At 38.2% G+C, this 19,635-nt stretch overlaps 1 protein-coding gene across 1 annotated transcript in view; it reads right to left on the reverse strand.

Annotated features, from left to right (window-relative positions):
• Positions 1-490: 490 nt before the first annotated feature.
• SLC15A4 (solute carrier family 15 (oligopeptide transporter), member 4) overlaps positions 491-19,635 on the reverse strand; it is a 29,568-nt gene continuing 10,423 nt past the window's right edge. The window contains 8 exon segments of the mRNA XM_008569599.1: positions 491-662; positions 812-1,582; positions 1,584-1,786; positions 6,476-6,634; positions 8,129-8,284; positions 17,996-18,164; positions 18,619-18,696; positions 19,167-19,335. Coding sequence (XP_008567821.1) covers positions 1,478-1,582; positions 1,584-1,786; positions 6,476-6,634; positions 8,129-8,284; positions 17,996-18,164; positions 18,619-18,696; positions 19,167-19,335 — 1,039 coding nt within the window. The 3' untranslated portion in view covers positions 491-662; positions 812-1,477.

A 19,635-nucleotide genomic window follows, 5' to 3' on the forward strand; every position in this document is an offset into this window, starting at 1 on the left:
ACCCCATGCTCTGACTGAGCTTCATGACGAATTCCTTATAAAGAAAATATTTTACAATATCCTAAAGACATAAATTATACCTCTGAAGAATAATATTTCCCAGAGCAGTACTTTTCAACCCCTTTTATTTTTAACCCAAACACACCTCTAACCCCTCTGAGAACCAGTAACACACGAGTCATCTCTCCCCACTCTATCCCAGCTCCACTGGTCGAGGTTTCCTTGTATTTTTCTGTAGTTCTTCTATACTGTGTATTACAAAATAATCAAACAACTATGGAAGGATATTTGTTTCCTCCAAATGTTGAAACTATAATTCAAAGTGGGCTTCAGAATCACCACCTTGGAAAGAGCTGTGTCAGGAGCAGGCATTTTAACCTAATTAATTCCTGACTCAGAAAATTTTCCATCTTCAATATGATAGTTTAGGAATCCTCATGATATCCATATGTAAACGCTAAATAAATGATGACTGAGGACAAACAACATATAGAACTAGTTGATGAGTCTCAAATTTGAGATGCTTTTTATTATAAAATTAATCGAAAATACAGCAACAAATACAATAGTTTGTTCAACTTAGAATCCAGATACATGTAAAACAATACAAAAGTTGGTGACTAGTCAAACACCTCAAGTTCACATTTAACACTTTCAATTATTTTTAATTATACTCATTCTGTTTAATTAATCGAAAATACAGCAACAAATACAATAGTTTGTTCAACTTAGAATCCAGATACATGTAAAACAATACAAAAGTTGGTGACTATTCAAACACCTCAAGTTCACATTTAACACTTTCAATTATTTTTAATTATACTCATTCTGTTTAAAAGAATGTTTTCTTTACATCAAACCATGATCGGTGTTTAGTCTCACTGGTACCCTAAATAAAATTATATATAAGGACTGACTAGTTAAGGTTTAAAATACGCTTTAAGTTGTTCTGTAGCTCAAGATTGGACACATGATGTTAAATAATCCATGATGCATATTCTTTCTTAAAAAGAAAAAAAAAATTAATGCCGAGGGTTTAAAAAATGTATTTTCTGAGGCAGATGAAGTATATTCACTCTCACCCTGGACCAAAGAATGTGGCAAGATTTGTGGCTTATGAAGGAAAACCATAAACATGATGTTTATATAAAATCTTTTCATTTGATCACACTTTTATCTGTAAAAAAAAAAAATCCTCACATTCCTCAGTATAAGTAGATGTTTATTAATTAAAAAAAGAAAAAAAGTGAGATTGTGTGGCTTGTGGGAATGAAGTGATAATACTTGTTTAAGAAACTGGGATGCCAACCAACATGTGTGTAGTCTCCATTTGTGTGTTCTTGTAAAAGAGGAAACACAGCTACAGGGTTCACAGAGAGACCTTTAATCATGAGAAGCAACAAACTTAAAATTTGCATTTCTCCTCCAGGAGGGCCCAGCGTGCCAGGAGATAAACACAGGAAGGCACTTACCTAGTTCACTGGGGCAGAAGGAAAGAAGAAACCAATCCAGGCAACATGCATGTTTTAGGAAAGTCAGACACTTTACAGCAACTTAGAATTCTGCCTATTCTCAGTGCACTTCCAGACAGTTACTGACACAACAGTCTAATGAACTGTCCTTGGACCTCAGAAATGTCAGGCCCTCCCGCTGGTGGGCACTCCGTTTGCTCTTGATCGCTGACGGTCGTATTTCACAGAAACAATAAGGAAAAGCAGGAGGGTAGCTCCTTGAATAGCAGCAAGAAGGAAAAAGTAGTAGTTCAAATAGCAGCCATTAATATTACCTAGAGAAAATGAAAAGAGGCATGTAAGCTGCATGTCTAGAGATATTTTTAAAGCTTTTACTATTTAATTTGGTTCCTGCTAAGGTCAGGGTGACTTAACTGTGATGATAAAACAATAATCACACCTCTGTAATTCTAAATACACAAGTATTGTGTTCTCAAAAGCATCAGAGAGGCAAGTCACCCAAGGTCAGCTTGTCTCCACCAGGCTCTAGATTCGGGCTGCACACAGTGAGCCCTGCCCCTCCTGCTCCACAGCCCCGTGCTCAGGAAGACCTACACCTGGGGCTGCGGAGGAGTGGTGCAAAGTGTGAGACACAGGTGGCATGCCCACCTTGGAGAGACAGCGACAAGAGAAAAAGTGTGAAGTCGCCTTTAGTCTGTTCACCACCCCCACCAACAGAAAATATGGGGAGAGTAAAGAAGTCACCTTACTGTGTTCTTGCCACCAGCAGCAAGTGCTGGACGGTATGGTATGGTGTATTTCCTTCCTGTCTTTTTCCATGCAATGTTTTCCCCCTTGACTAGCATCAGGGAATTTCCTATATTTACAGTGATGCCCGTGTGGAGCTTGTGTTTTTGAGAAAGGCAAGCATGAAGATAACAAAAAGAGCACCTGACTGCATCCGTATCAAATCCTAAAGTGGATACTCTTTATAATGTGGCAATGGAATCTGTACACTTTTCAACAGCACGGCGGCACAATAATACGGCCTGAAAACCATGAGTTCAGTTCACTACGTAGTTCACTGACATGAAACAGCACACTCCAATGTACCCTCCACAAGCCAGGGTGGACAGCTGGAAAATGTATTCCATGCATTATAGGAAGACAGGAGTTTGGTTTTTTCATTTTTCCAAGACATTTTCAGGCTTTAGCATCTGCAAATTGACACAGACTTGACATATCTGCATATGTTAATACTAATGTTAACTAACACATACCAATACTCAAATTTGTGCCAAGCACTACTGAGGCATTTTATATGCAATGTTTTGTTCAACTCCCAATAAACCCCAAGGAGGCTGCAGAGTGTAGAGGTTCAGGTCATGGACTGTGGAGCTCACTAACAAGGTTAAAATCCAAGTTGCCTGCCCTCTCTGTGCTCAGTTTCCTCATCTGTAAAATGGGAAAAACACTACCCTACCAGAGAGTGTTATCACAGGAGTAAAGGTCCAGGTAAAGTACCTAATAAAGACTTTATTGTTATGTGCCACTGTGATAATCTCCATGTTACACAAAGGTCCAGAACCATCGATCCTGTAGTAGGTCTTTCCAACGGGGAAGAGAGTTTTGAAAGCACCAGCTGATACTACCACTCAGTGTGTAGACGCGTGCATGATGTGTGTAGAAAAAGGCATGCCTAACCATGTAGGACACGTTGAGAGCCAGCTCAAGCACGTCACAAAGACTTATTTCTGCTTCCACAACTGTGCCACCTCTGTCCCCACACGCCCACAGACTTAGAACCATTTACACCATCTGACACCCACTGAAAAGCATCTCAGACACATTTCTAAACAGATGTATTTGGTCGGCAATGTCACTAGAGGAATCTGATCTTTTAAAATGAAAGTTGCTGTGCTTTCTGACATGCTTCAAAAGCACATTCTAATTTGTTTGTTTAAAAAAGTGAAACTTCCTTTCTCTTCCTATCTGAGCATACACTCATTAATATTAGATAAACATGTAACAATGCACTTATCAAATAAACACAATTAATGAATAGGTATAGTATGCATGTTTGTATATAAGCACTCATATTTTTAAAGAATTCATTCATAGACGTTACAGAAGATAATAATTTCCTATGTCTATTGATTTGGGAAGAGACCTGCTAATACCTTGAATTTCTATAAGAATAAGATTTTATTTTTTCAACAGGTATTTCAAAATACTGCTTTAGCCCTTACTACTTATCAGGCTCTGTCCTGGGTACTTGGTGACACAGAGAACCTGGTGCTAGCCGTCACCACCATACAGAATTAGCACCTGAGGACAAGACTGTCATCAAAATATCACATCATTTTATGTGCCAGTTTTGAAATATGCATGTCCACAAATTAAAGTCATAGAAAACTTCCAAAGCTTAGAGCTGTCAGGCCAAGTGGACTGTACACTGTGCTAGCCTGTGCAGAGCCAGCGGACAGACATGCATGCCGCGCTGTCTCAGGATCAATCTCAGTGTGGGATTCTGTAGCGTGTTCAGAGAGACACCCCTCATCTAAGCAGCAACCCCCCTGTGATTTCTGGGGCCTCTTTACTGCGCTGTCTCAGGATCAATCTCAGTGTGGGATTCTGTAGCATGTTCAGAGAGACACCCCTCATCTAAGCAGCAACCCCCCTGTGATTTCTGGGGCCTCTTTACAGACAGAAGAATAATAAAGACAGCAAACACTGGGGCTTTAATGTTTGAAAAGACGGACTCCCGGACCTCAGAAAATGAGTGTATCTGTCCACCAACATTCAAGTTCAACCATGTTCACAGCAGCTTTATGCACAATAGCCCATGCTGGCAGCATCCCAAACATCCATCAAGAGCAGAATGGACACATCAATCCTGACATACTTGTACGATGGAGCACTACTCAGAAATAATAAAGAACAAATTACTAGGGAGGACTCTCACTGACATAAGTGCTGTGCGAAAGAAGACAGTCCAAAAGGGCACAATAACAGGCAAAAGTGATCTGTGGTGACCGACAATGGAACAGCATTTATCTTCCTTGAGGAGATGGAATTAACTAAAAAAAGACATAAGGAAGGCTTCCAAAATATTCTGCATTTTAATCTGCACTAAAACCATATCAAGCTGCACACTTAAGATTAGTGCACGTTATAGTATGAAAGTTATTCCCAATTTAAATAATAATAATAGAGAAAAGAAAAAGCCTGCAGGGAGGACAGGTAGAGAAGGAAACAATGCAACAAAAATTTGGGAAAGTTTTCCCTAAAGCTATTGCCCTGTAACCATATAGAAAGTGACTTCCTGTGTCCAATGTGACATGCTAAGCCCGCTGTAGCACAGCCTGCTTCGTCACGCATGTGAATGCTGATGCGATGAGGAAGTGCAAGGAATATGGTACCGGCACTGATGCTCCTCCCACACAGGTAAGCATGAGGAGGTCCCATTTCATCCTATTCTCTCCCCAAATCAACACCACTGACAGCCATTCGCCCCAAGTAAGGTGAGGCACAGGTGTCTGTGTCCTTGGTGTTGGTTCCCACATCACAGGACACCAAGGCTGTGCAACAGAAGGACCTCAAATGCTCCTTGTTGATGCAAAAACAAGAAGCTATTGTACATGACTAGAGTGTATAGTTTGGGGGCTGTTTACGAATATACTGCAAAACAACATGAAAACAACAACAAATAGAATCCAGGCCCGATGTACAAATACTAGAGACGAACTGCACAATGTAAAGTTTACAGAGAACCTGCCAGAAATAAATGATGAATGACATGTAAACTTTGGGATATTATGTTAAATTAATAATGAGAGAAATAAGTTACTGGGAAACAAAGACAAAAAAGTCAATCCTTTATACACATTAAAAGATAAATAAAGAACCAGAACCTATGTCTTGAGGACTATAGAGTTTAGGTCCCTATAATGAGTCTTTCTTTGAAAGATGTCTGTTTTGTGTGGCACCTGGAACCTAGGAGAGTTCTAGCACCTCGCTGTGCAAGTGGAAATCACTCCAGAGGTGGTTTATCCTCCTAGAGGCTAAGAATAAACATGAAAGCCCCAGATCTGCCTCCTCTCTTCAGAACCAGTCCCAGGCCTTCCACGGAGCAGCTCCTCATCTGGAAAACATCAGTGACAAGTACCCGTGGGGACAGTGGTGGCTTGGGTTTCTGGATAGTACATTAGGACTCCACAGGAATTTTAACTCAATCATGGAAGGTCTTTGTGAATTCTGCAGTTTCTACAGAAAAGTCCCTAAACTTTCATCAGATATTCAAGGGGATTATAACCTAAAAGTAGCTAAGTACTACTGAACCGGAGGAAGGCTTCATGATTATACAAGAAAAAGTAATAAGGTTGGTTTCACAGACAAAGCACACACACAAAATAGAAAAGAAACCTTCATCTCCTGCGTCCTCTTAAAAGCTATCATAAATCTGGAGAAGGCAAAACTCTGATCTTTGGTGAGTGATTTTGTTCAATGCCCAAGATGCCATCTACTGGCATCGATTGCAAAATCCCATCATGACTGATCATGAGTAATATCTATTTAAAAAAGCAACCTACTCTCTATTCCTACCTTTTAATATCGGAAAACTAAAAGGTTCTATTAGGAAAAGAAAAAGAAAATACAAAACTAAATTAAATAAAGGGAAATTTGTGATACAGATTGCATTTGCCTCGTAAAAACAGTGCTAGACATTAAGGTACAGAAGGCAATCTATTAATTAAGAATATTTCAAGTAAATAACAATCAGTGCAGCAGCTGCTTACCAGGGTGTAGCTGGGATAGATCTAGACACCAGGATTTGAACACTTACTTGTCTCTCAAGAGACTTTTAATGACGTGAGTAGATAAAATAACGTTAAGTGGTCCTACGTAGGACAAGTAACAGTGCGCATGTAGCTCTTCACTCATTTGCAAATCTCCCACAGTGGCCTTGAGTGCACGTGGCTTTCCATCACTTATTTTCAGTAAGACAGGATGCTGGCTCTTACCAAAATCTGTGTGATTGCTCATCCACCCGATGGCTTTGACCGACACCAGTGCCAACAGTCCTGAGCCCACGAATGACCCAACACCAGAGAAGAAGAAGAACAAGCCCATGATGACGCTCTGCATGGACTTGGGGGCAGCTGAGTATGCAAATTCTAGACCTATGGAAAGAAAAGGGAGGGTGGTTTTTGTGAAAGGTGCACCCTGGTACATCACATCAATGCTCTTGCCGCATACGAGAGAATAAGCACAGGTTAAATTTAGGGATTAAGAGCTTCCAGCAGGCACTGTCCTTTCCCTATTGTAAAGACAGTACTTACTCAAGCTCAAGAAATTAATGGCCACAAGCTACTTGCTTATTCTCCTATCCACTACGACAACTCTTAAAAAAAAGTTAACTCCTAGTTCTCCACAATTAAAGGTAACTAACTCCTATTTCTCAAACTTAAAGGTAACATTTGATTTGTCAGCTTGGAATTTTTTGTTCCTTATATAAAGAAACAGGTTAAAGAAATAAAATTTTCCTATATTCTCAAGTAATTGGAGTTTGAAAACAAAGCACATACACTAACACTAAAATGGGAACTCTACTTAAGAATTCTATTTCAAAGGCAATATATTTTAAAACAATTTCAGCAGGTCCATCTATAAATTTAGATTTTTATAATAACTAGACGTGGAGATTTGCAATGCATTCTAAACGAAACACCATTCTGCTGTGATTTATTCCCTTCACAAATTCATTAGTCAGTTCTGCATGAATTTTCTGAGAGGGGAAGAGAGGTGAAAACCACCAGATTTTTATAATAACTAGACGTGGAGATTTGCAATGCATTCTAAACGAAACACCATTCTGCTGTGATTTATTCCCTTTACAAATTCATTAGTCAGTTCTGCATGAATTTTCTGAGAGGGGAAGAGAGGTGAAAACCACCNGATTTTTATAATAACTAGACGTGGAGATTTGCAATGCATTCTAAACGAAACACCATTCTGCTGTGATTTATTCCCTTTACAAATTCATTAGTCAGTTCTGCATGAATTTTCTGAGAGGGGAAGAGAGGTGAAAACCACCACCTTCTGCTACCCACACAATACATCCAGCCTCTGAATATCACTAATTTCCTCTTTTCTCCTGCTTCAAGCAGACAGAAACAGATCTGCCCAGAATATACTTGTCTTTACCACCAGAATCTCACTAATGCGGAAGGAGAGGCCTGTGAGAACATGTTTTTAAAAATTAGATTTGCTTCTTTACATAAATCTAAACTAACAACACTAAGAGCTGTGAGCTGTGATTTATGTCCTCAGGGTTGGCTACCACAGGATCACTGCAAAGGGCTTTGTTAGGAAGCCCCAGACCTAGCACAAACTGTTCAATAGCGATTTTCTTTCTTTTTCTCTCTCCTATGGCACCTATAAGGTAAGATAATTAATACATTTTTATGAAATTATTTTTGGGAATACTGTTTTTACATCAAGAAAAGAGAAACTCTACCATAGTATTAATATTTATACCAGAATTCCCTGCCAGAAAATATGCAAGTACTATGTTATTTTTGTCAACATATTCTAACAGTACAACAAAAACATCGTAGTAGCTCTTATTATTTTGTGACTAAATTCAGACACTCCTGACACTAAGGAAGTCTTACCTGATATACTTGCAAATATTTCACTGATCCCAATCAGCACATACTGTGGCACCTGCCACCATAACGGCAAATCAGCTGCATGGTAAAGGACATTGCCAATGGTCTGATTAATGGTTTTCTCCTTAACAAGGTCCAGCCTTTTACTTTCCAGAATTCCTAGAAGTCATAAGTGGGTTAATATAGCATTTCTTTATTAACATCTGCAATTAAACTAAAAAGTATATGGTTGCTTTAAGATGTTTATTGGTGATTCCGAAAAGCGTATAAAAGAATAATGCCCAATTAAACCCACCCATAGAAACCCAAGAGAGCTAAGGAATCCCCCAGCTTTTCAGCTTCCTAAGTGGGTTAAGTAGAGGTAATATCACACAACCCCTACATTTCATTTATTTAACTTAATCCTCAAATGCCTACACTGCTCACTATACTACTTTTGTTTCTTTTAAAAAGAGAAGTAGGAAAAAGCTAAATAATTTTAAAATTATTAAAAATAGAATAATGCTATTTTACTTAGCAGTAGGTAATAAATTTTGAAATGTTTTTCCCAAAGTGATGGATTGAAGGTAATCCATTTATTTATTATATTACAACTAATAATAATAATGTTAGTTTCTGTGCATGGGGGCGGTTTAAACTTTGCAAGAAAGTATGCTGAACTTCACAAATCAACTTCTGCTCTCAGCAGCACTGTGCTCTTACTGCAGAATGTAATTACTGGTAGTTTGTCAAGTGCAACAGAAAGACATGGGGAAAACATGCAAGAGCAGAAACAGCTACTCTCTGGAAAACAAAAAATAAATCCATCAAGATAAAGTTTAAGACATCAATTTGTAGAATCAAGTCCTTGGGTTAAACAGACCACCAGGTTTTGTTTTTAAGAACTCATATTCCTTATAGACTCTAATATTTAATGTATATATTAAAACATTTATTTTAAGACATGAGTATGAGGAAGAACAAGACTCTGACAAGAGGGCAATGCAATGAATATACTGGAAATACTCCTCCTGAAGCCTGAGTATGAGAAAGGACCAGAATATAACAGCATGATGAGAAGATAAACTCTAGAATCTGTGCCCCAGCCCTACCTCAACTGAAAAGTCCAAAGAGAAAACACTCTCAAAGAGCAAAGTAGAGAGAGACCTCCCAGCCATCCACAGCTCCCTTCCATCAGTAAAACCTGTGACTCCTCACTGGAAGGCAGGAGAGGAGATCTCAATGCTCATCCCCCGTCCTCCAATGCAGAAATGCAAACTCAGCCCCAGGGGTGGACGGCACACTATTTAGAACTTTAAGTTGCTCTGGAAAGGGGCATGCGAGGGCATCTGCGTTAGAGTGCCCAGTGGTTCTCTTTGTCAGGCAAGGCTGGTGGGGCGGTAAACGGCCGTCCACAAGTAATAGCCTTCCTTCCTGACGGGCAGGCAGCAGCCCCCTCAGCATGCTCAAGCACCAAGATTGAGCTGCACAGCCAAGGGGCTTCCTCTGCACACCCCAGCTACTCACTCCTGCCTGTCCCCCGGGACTGCAGGAGACTGCACCAAGCCACCAGCCCTCTAGGTGGAACAATTCCAATGTAATTGATGTGGAAATGAAGGTCTATGAGGAAGAACACCTCAACCTGATTTAGGGATAAACACCAAAGTTGGATAACACTCTTCTCCTTCACAGGAAAGGAAAAAGAGAGTTAAGACAAGGGTGTGTGTGTGTGTGTGTCTGTGTGTGTGTGTGTGTGCACGCATGGTGGGGACTACTAGTGGGAACAATAAACAGATTTTATAACCTGAAGAGAAAAGATACTACTATTGACTATTTGGCATAGTTCTAGCAGAGAAAAGAAGTAAAGGTAACAAATAAAGGGGTGTTGGCTTAGACGGAGACACAAATAATGAGATCAAGAATTAAGAGATGAGAAAATGAATAAAAATTATTCTTTGATGAGACTGTTGTCAGAATGAGGAACAGTGCAGTGCCCAGTTGGACGCTGCAGAAAACACAGTCAGGACAGGGGAGTCAATCTTGAAAGAAGCTGGTGGTGGAAAGTGACTCTCCACGGGAACAGTGAAGGTTCCTGAAGAGACTGAGCCAGGCCAAAAATAAGCAGTAATGGACAGGGGAGTCAATCTTGAAAGAAGCTGGTGGTGGAAAGTGACTCTCCACGGGAACAGTGGAGGTTCCTGAAGAGACTGAGCCAGGCCAAAATAAGCAGTAACTGGATTTAGTAACAATGAGATGATAAGTCAGTCAATAAAAACAAACATAAAAGAAGATGCTGGAATAACCAACATAGCAGTCTTTGTGAAGAATGAGTGAAGTTCTTCAATTAAAAGTCATAAATATGCATCAGTTCAAAAAGCAAAACACAACACTGTGGATAAGACACAAAACTAAAACATAATGTACCCCAAAAATTACAAAAGGAGAGGACAGGCTAGGATGTATCAGGCAAACATAGAATCATAAAGAAGGAAAGAGGTTACAACAAAAATCCCCCAGGGAGAAAAAAAAAGTCAAGAACACACTGAAAACAGCAGTCGCTACTTAACAGCTGCTCCTTGTGTTAATGAGCAACCCTCTGCTTTCTGCTGCACAGATATTGTCTCATTTCTAACTCACAATAAGCTAGAGAGATAAATAATGTCAAGCTCATTCAAAGATGAGGAAAATGAGTCTTAGAACTAGCAGAGCTGACGTTGGACTTCAAACTTAGGGCTATTTTACTATGGATGACCCATATAATTCAGAGAACATATAAATCATGAACTTTTATGGTAAGTAAAATACTATCCAGCTGCTAGAAATAGTGAGAATCTCACAGAAACACACCTCTCTTGGTCCCTGTCAGGACACACACACACACACACACGCGCGCACACGCGCGCCTTTAAGTGGCATAAAGGCTGCAAACTAGAGACCCAAAAGTAAGTTCAGGTCCCAGACTTCAAAACAATAAATAATCCCTGAGGCCTGCTACATGCTAGGTACAATTTACGGAGTCAGACAAACACAAAGATCCTTGTCCTTATGAGGCTTCATGCTAACAGGCTTCTGTTGCTGAGCCCACAGAGTATTTTGAGAAGTGTCTGGGTAGGACCTGTGCCTTCCTGCTTACCACAGACCCACAGTCTCATACCTGGACCATGCCCTGAGCTGTGTGACCCGAGGTCAAGTGTCAAAATTGGAGTGTAAGACTCCTGCTATAAAGGATTTGATTAATATGGTGATAGCGGTGATAGCACTACAATAGATGAATCATCTTATTTAGCACCCTACAAACATTTTTAGAAAGAGGCATTAGGCCATAAAGGAAGCCTCAAAATCCCCAATGCAGAAATTATAAAGCCATGATCTCTCCCAACTCCACAACAAAACTAGCCATCATTAGCATAAACAAAAACATCAATACCATAAAATAAAAAAAATTCTCTAAAATTACTCAGATCGAAAAGGAAATCAAAACCAGTTTCAATGTTTACAGAGAACATTATAACAAACCAAAGCATTTGAGACCAGGTAAAACATTAATAACAGGCAAATAAACAGCATTAAATATTTTTACACCATTAAACAGGAAGGAAGAGGTAAAAGTGAATAAAGAATTTAACTCAATAAACGAGAAGGAAAACCACAAAACAAATCCAAGGTAATAAAAACAAATTAATATATGAATTCCTCAATTAGAAAACACAGAGCTGTAATAAAATACAAAATTTCAGTGCCTTAAAAAAAAACCACACAGTAACAGTCGAATTAATAATTCAAGAGATACTTCCACGGAAACATTATAAAATATATACAATTCTGGCAAGACTAATAAAAAGGAGTATGTAAATATAAGAAACTAAAAAACGAGGAAGGAAACATAACAGATTTATTTAAAAGACTGTTTTTTATCTCCACTCTAATAAATTTTCTTAAAACTCAAGAAAATGAATGATTTACTAGAAACTTTTTTTAAAAAGTAATTCAAGAGAAAACAAAATCTGCAAAAAATCAGAGAAAAGATGAAAGAGTTGTCAAACAAATTTCCTCTCAGAAAGGTAATGGACTCAGGTGACTTTCTGGGCAAATACTTGAACCTCTCTGGGAATGAGTAGATAATTCTCATCCTGGCAGTTTTCCTGCCTATGGAGACAATGATGGAGAGTTTATCAACTCCTTTTATGAAGCTATATAACCCGGACACCAAACCTGACAGAAGTAACCACAGGCCAATACCAAATATGAACATATGAGGGTACCTCAAAATGACTGTGGAAAAACAAAATTAAAAGATAATATGAATCTTTCCATGAACTTTTTTGAAGTACCCTTATAGATGCACACATACTAAATAACACAGCAGCAAATTCAGATAAAATTATAAAAGTCATCTTTTAATAAACAATGTTTATTTTAGAATTGCAGGAATATTTAAATATCAAAAAGTTAATATAAATAGAAAACACAAGTAGCCCAAGTGGTGGTGGGGGGAGAGGGTATACAATTCTCTTGGATACCAAAAAAACATATCTGAGAAAAGCTCAACATTCAATCTGCCAAAAGCACTCAGTAAACTTGAATAGGTTAGATGTTTAACATCATCACGAATATCTATTTCAAACTAACAGGCAACAGTAAACTTTAAAGTTAACAGTGAGCTGCTAGCAGCACTCCCATTAAAGTCAGAGATGAGACTAATATTGAACAGCTTTCTAGAAATTCTAGCCAACAGTGTCAAACAAAGAGAGAGAAGTGTGTAATGATTATGAAAGGCAGGGGGAAAAAACCAACAAAACTATATTATTTAAAGACAAAGAGTGGTTACTTAAAAATAATTCACTAAAACTGACAGAATTTTGTAAAATCCCATATATGGGCCACCAAAAATATATAAAATACAGTCATATGTCACTTAAAACAGGGATACAATCTAAGAAATGCGTCATTAGGTGATTTTATCAATGTACGAACATCACAGACTGTACTGATACAAACCAACATGGTGTAGCCTACACACCTCCAGCTCCATTATTATTTTAGGGACCACTGTCATAAGCACAGTCTGTCGCTGACCAAAACACTATTATACGGTGCATGACTGTAGTTTGGAATAAACCTAACATAAAATGAAGAGATCTATAAAACTCTGCAAGTTACCATAAATAAAATTAAAGGGAAAACGAAAAAAAATGAGAAAAAACATTCATAGAGATAAAATTTTCTAATTCTTAAACAATAATGATTGATTACACGTCAACACAAAATAGAAAGTCCCATTAGAAAAATGGGCATGACACAAACTAAATGATAAATTTTGGGGAAAGAATCTTAAACATCACTAACTATATATTAAAACAATAATACACCATTTTTTTATCCCTTCTAGTAAAAGATTAACAGAAAAAAAAATCAGCATTGGCTGCTATATAAGACCAGAATTCTTACACACTGTACTCCACTCTAGCATGTTCATATCAAGAGATTTATCCTAAGGAAACAAGTACACATATACATATGTACATGGGTGGACACAAAGCCTTGTTTGAGATAAGGATAAACTGGAATCAACCATCATCAGATTTAATAACAGAGGACTGGCTTTAAAAATTCTTACACACTGTACTCCACTCTAGCATGTTCATATCAAGAGATTTATCCTAAGGAAACAAGTACACATATACATATGTACATGGGTGGACACAAAGCCTTCTTTGAGATAAGGATAAACTGGAATCAACCATCATCAGATTTAATAACAGAGGACTGGCTTTAAAAAATAACATATCCAAAAATGGAATATGATGTAGTTGTTAAAAAGCATCATTTAAATGTATAATTTTTAATATGGAAAAATGACAAGTATATAGTATACAAAAGCAGCAGGCTATAAACTGAATAGTTTGTTCCATTTATGGGGTTTTTTTGTTTTTTTTTTTTTAAAGTAACTCAAAAACACACAGAAAATGTTGTGGGAGTATATAAAAATAGCTATAGTGGTCGTTTTCGTATGAAGGGATTATGGATGAATTTAGCCACCACTTACATTTATTTCTTTTAATGACCCTGGACTGACTATAATAACTTTTAAATACCTGCTGTATACCAGTGGTTCTTAACTCTTTTTCTAATAAAAGTTATGGACTTTATCCCAGAAAAAGGTACTTGGTTGATTCTGCCTCAATTTCAGGATGCTCGCCCATGCCCCGAAGCCCTCAAGAGGACTCCTCCCGGGCAGCTGTAGTCAGTACATCATCCATCAGTGCAGCCAAGCACAAGAGAGCAGACCACCCCACTGGATGGACCCAGGACCATCCACGCAGCAGGATGGGAGGGAAATATGATTGCCCTGGAAGATAATTTGGCTGTATTTACCAAAAGCCTTAAAAGGACGCAATGATGACAATTCTAGGGATAGAAGAATGTAAGTAAACGACGTAAGCAACATTTCACTGCAATGATTACTGTAACAGTGAAAACTAGAAATCCAAATACAAGACAAAAAGGAATGCAGACAAATGTCTGACACAGAAGGACCTTCAAAATACACTAGGTTTTTTAAATAAAAAAACAGACCACAAAGAACAGTACAAACATATGCCACACATCATATATATCTTATTTTTCCCATGTACTTGCATAATGTCAATAGTGAATTTTCTTTGGTGGTGGAACTGTTGAGTGTTTTAAATCTGTGCGTGTGTGGGTGTGTACAACTCATCTTGGTCCCCTCATTATAATTAACATGCAAAACTTTTATTGTACTCTCCAGTTTTCTTACATTTATCTTTTCTTAATCAAGCTCAAATCAGCTTACGCAACAGGATTTCATTTTTGCAAAAACACAAAAGATGCATGTGTATGTGTGGGTACAAACACACAAACAAGATAGATAGGTCAACACCAAAATATCAGTAGTGAGCATCTTTAAGAATATTATAGTGGATTTATATTCTCTTCTTTATTTCTAAGGTTTCCTGTTCTCCAATGAGCATCTATTACTTAATTTAAGAACACATGGACAGTATTTTAAGAGGAAAGATAAATCTAAAAATTTAACACTTCTTTTTTCCTTAAGCTGACTTGAAGAAAACCCCTGGACCTGCCTAATTTGCATCTTTGGATCTTTAGAGAAAGAGCTGCCACCAGCAGGTATGGTACTAAATGGAAGACCTTGATTTATTACGGGTGCAGGTGGTAAGTTACAGAACAAAATAAAGTTTCTTTTTTATTAAAATTTTGGTTTGCTATAGTAGTTTCAGGTCTGTATTCAAAGACCATTAATATTCCTAAATAATACTCACTAGGGCTGGGAACAAACCTGCATGAAAATTGGGCAGCTGTTCATATTAAATTTAATAAACTGTGCCTAAGTCCAGTTACAAGACATAAACTCCTCCCAACTGATGGTTAAGCTACTTCCCAACATCTGGCTACTGTATTAGCCTGTCTTTTTTATTAAAATTTTGGTTTGCTATAGTAGTTTCAGGTCTGTATTCAAAGACCATTAATATTCCTAAATAATACTCACTAGGGCTGGGAACAAACCTGCATGAAAATTGGGCAGCTGTTCATATTAAATTTAATAAACTGTGCCTAAGTCCAGTTACAAGACATAAACTCCTCCCAACTGATGGTTAAGCTACTTCCCAACATCTGGCTACTGTATTAGCCTGTTCTGTGTTGCTATAACAGAATACCTGAAACTGGGTAATTTATAAAGAAAAGAGGTTTATTTGGCTCACGATTCCGGGACAGCTGCTTCCTGCGTGGGTCTCAGGCTGCTTCTACTCATGGCAGTAAATGGCAGGCAGCCAGCAGGTATGAGCAGATCACCCAGTGAGAAGAAGCGAGAGAGAGGGAGGTGCCAAGGTCTTTTAAACAAACAGCTCTCATGAGAAGTGACAGAGCGAGAACTCACTACCCCCAACCCAGAGAGAATATTAATCCATTCACGAAGGATCTGCCTCCATTACTCAAACAGCTCCCAAAACTACCACATTGGGGATCAGATTTCCACATGCATTTTGAGGGAACAACACATCCAAACTCTATCAGCCACTTAGCAAATAAAACCTTTTTAAGAGTGTAAACTAAGTAACCAGTTTAGATGCTGAAACTTCAAAGCTGTTGTATTCACCCTGGCTCAGACCACCTGCCTCCCCCACAGGTGCCAGCAGTAATGACTAAGTCAAGCAGCTACTTTGGAGGCCCATCTAGTAGGCAGCCTGATTCTGGTCAGTAAGTACTGGACTTGATGTACTGTGTATCCTGCTAGCACTTTTTAAAAGGTAGAAATGACAGAGCCTGATTAGGAAATCTCAACAGTCACTCATCTGTCACTTGTTTCCTGCACAGACATGTATAGAAACCATCAGGATGCCTACATAGTTCCCAGGACAGCCCACAGAAGCGATTCAGCCATTAATAAAACTGAAAGAGAAGATGGTAGTAAAGGAGCCCAAACCAAGAACCTGCTAGAAAATGCCTTGGGAAACTGAGAACATCTCCTTTCCCACAGAAGAGAACAAGCAATCCCTTCCTCAGCATGCAGCCAGTGTGGTCATGGGGCACAGAGAAGGTACCCAACCCAAGAAGAAAGAGGAGCCGCTGAGGTCAAAGCTAAGCCCCGCCATGGGCATTTGGGGAAGCCAGACAGATGAACACTACCTCCAGTGCAATGACTGTTCCTCCAGCCAGCCCTACTGATTACTGATTCTGCCTAACAGAAGCCTGGAATTAGAGTTCTGCTGTAACTTAGTTCTTATTAGCTCTTGCTTATTTCCCCATGCACCACAGTTCTGGAAGAGAAACTGAATTATAAAGAAAGCACACAGTAAAAACTTCATTCGGACATGACCTCACTTTAATTACCTATTTGATCAAAAGAAAATGCAATAGTCTTCTAAAATATTTTGGCTTCTAGAATATAGATTTCTTAAGCCTAGGGACTAATTTCTTTAAATCTATTAAGTACTATATCAATATGTTCACTCTGGGTATAGTAGAAGAAGGCTGCTATGAAGGAAGCACTGTTTGAGAATATTACATTCCATTTCAGCAGTGCTTAACACTGAATTCTTCATAACAGCAGATGATAAATAGTTGATTCAGGAATACCAGCTTTTCTTCTATTATATAACTAAGTTATTTCATGTTCAATAATTTTCAAATATTAATGAGGGAAGATCTCCAAAGCAAGTTGAAAAAGTCAGCATATTTCAGCTTTATGAACAAAAGATAAACAACTAATATTTCAGAATACAAGAATGATGAAAACAGACTGACGTCCCTCAAAAGGATAATTTCCCTCACTGTTATCTGGAAATGTAGGCATTAATTCCTAACTCTTTGGGGGCAGAGGAGTTGGGGGGAATATGCTGTCCATGAGCCTATAATAATCTGATAAAATCTTCCTCCCTTGGAAAACACACACAAAATTTTACATAAAAAATTCAAAGGGTTCAAGGGCATCCTAAAGCCTATTAATAGACCTGAGGTTAAAAATTGTAAGGTGGAATTCTCATCTTTGAGAATTATATAGCACCTTTAATTTGTGAAAATTCAACTATTCAGCAATCAATATCTAAATCTACATCAGTAGACAGAGAGCAAGCCTCTTTTAATTCAATCCAAAAGTCAATTTTCAGAGCACTTCAGTGGTTCCAGTTCTAGAAGAAAAAACGACATATCCTCAAGAAATTTTTTTTAATTTGCATAATGAAAAATTAGAAAAGTGAAGAATAATCAGTGTTTTCAAATAATTGATGCATGTTCTCTTTTAAATCACACGCACTTCCTGAACACCACGAGGCAGGCTCAGGTGCAATCACTACATTCTGAATTACCCACAACTGCGGAAGTCAGATTTGAACAGAAACAGCTTCTTACCAGCAGCAAAGGCAGAGCACATTACAAAGAACATCCCAACAGCGATCCTTTTCAAGGATGATGGGAGCAAGCCATTCCTTTTCAAAATGGGATCAACCACTTTGTCCTTCAAAGGTATGAGCAGGAGGATGAGCACAGCATCAAACATGGTCAGCCAGGCTGCCGGGAACTGGAGTTTAAAATACACGGGCATGTGTTTATTCCCCACAGTAGGAATACTCACTTATTTGATAGCAAATATCTAAACAGAAAACCTCAATTGAAGATGAGTTCCTTTCCACAAAGCACAAACTCCTAAAAAAAGAATTCCAGTTTTAAGACATTGGAACTGGAAAAAGACATTTCTAAGTGAATCTGCATTTACTTTTTCTGTGTTGGAGGGAAGGAGAAAATCAGGTGAAAATACTAACTAATGTTGGATTGCTATTAGTCCACTTTATCCAGTTAATGATATAACCAATGGAAAAATATTCTCTAAAATAAGTAAAAATTCAATTTCAGTAATAATGTTTTTAGTTTGTGCTAACTGCTAACATTCATAGAACATCTACAGTTGGTACAAGGAATCCATCTATTGCATAAACCCCAAGTGACAATTTCCAGATCATTTCAATTGTTCTTACCGTATGAGGAGTGGTTGTAATACTTGTAATTTCTGGGATCTTCAAATGAAGACTCTGTAACACATATGTTGTCTGCATCTGGGTGAAAAAGCAGCAGCATCATTAAATGTGACAAGTGTGCTTCTCACATACTCTAAGCACAACACCCACCCTGACCTAGACTGTGATGAGACACAGCAACAAATCCCACAACAGACAATGGATCAGGTTTGGAAATGGACAAGTCATCATAATTATTAAAAGTCATCATAAAAGTCCTCTGGAGATCAATTTTGAAAAACCACCAGTTATACAAATGAGAAATTAAATTAAGAGGAGGGACATGGGAAACCAGAAGCATACCAGTTCTCAGCTTCTTTTTTGGAAAGATTTTCAAAATATTTAAAGCAGCCAAAATTCATACTTAAAGACAAAAATTCCAAGACCCTCCCTACACTCATGAAAAAAAAATCACCGAGCACTATGTACTTTAGTCATGGCCAAAACAAGTGCCAGGGTAACGCTTGATAGGAAGATAAAGGAAATTAAACCTGTTTGTCACCACTCACTTGGAAATACACTGTCCAGTAAGGTATCAAAGCCAAGAAAACAGGGACAATCTTGACCAGAGCTTTCACATCTTCCACTTTATCTTCTGTAAATGGCCCTCCACGAGACATCTTACATGAATCAAACAGACTTTGTTTAGAAGATTGCTGAAAGACTCCAATGCCTTCACTTTGGGAAATAAAATGAAGGAATTAGTTTTCTTCCACTCCCAGCAATCAATTATTTGGTAACAAATTAAGTTTGGAGGTAGAAAACCAGCTCACTGTTTTAAACTTGCTTTAACTCATCCTATTACTTACTAATTGTACACACTAAATATAACTACCTATATTATTTCTAAATGTTGCAAAATGTACTGAACAGCTGACAAAAGGACTTTCTCTGTGAGGCTGGCCAGTTAGCTCACTTAGTTAAATCACAGTGTTGTAACACCAAGGTCAAGGAAGGATTTGGATCCCCATAACAGCC

This window comes from Galeopterus variegatus, unplaced genomic scaffold (genome assembly GCF_000696425.1).
Source record: "Galeopterus variegatus unplaced genomic scaffold, G_variegatus-3.0.2 Scaffold516, whole genome shotgun sequence".
Taxonomy (NCBI): Eukaryota; Metazoa; Chordata; class Mammalia; order Dermoptera; family Cynocephalidae; genus Galeopterus; species Galeopterus variegatus.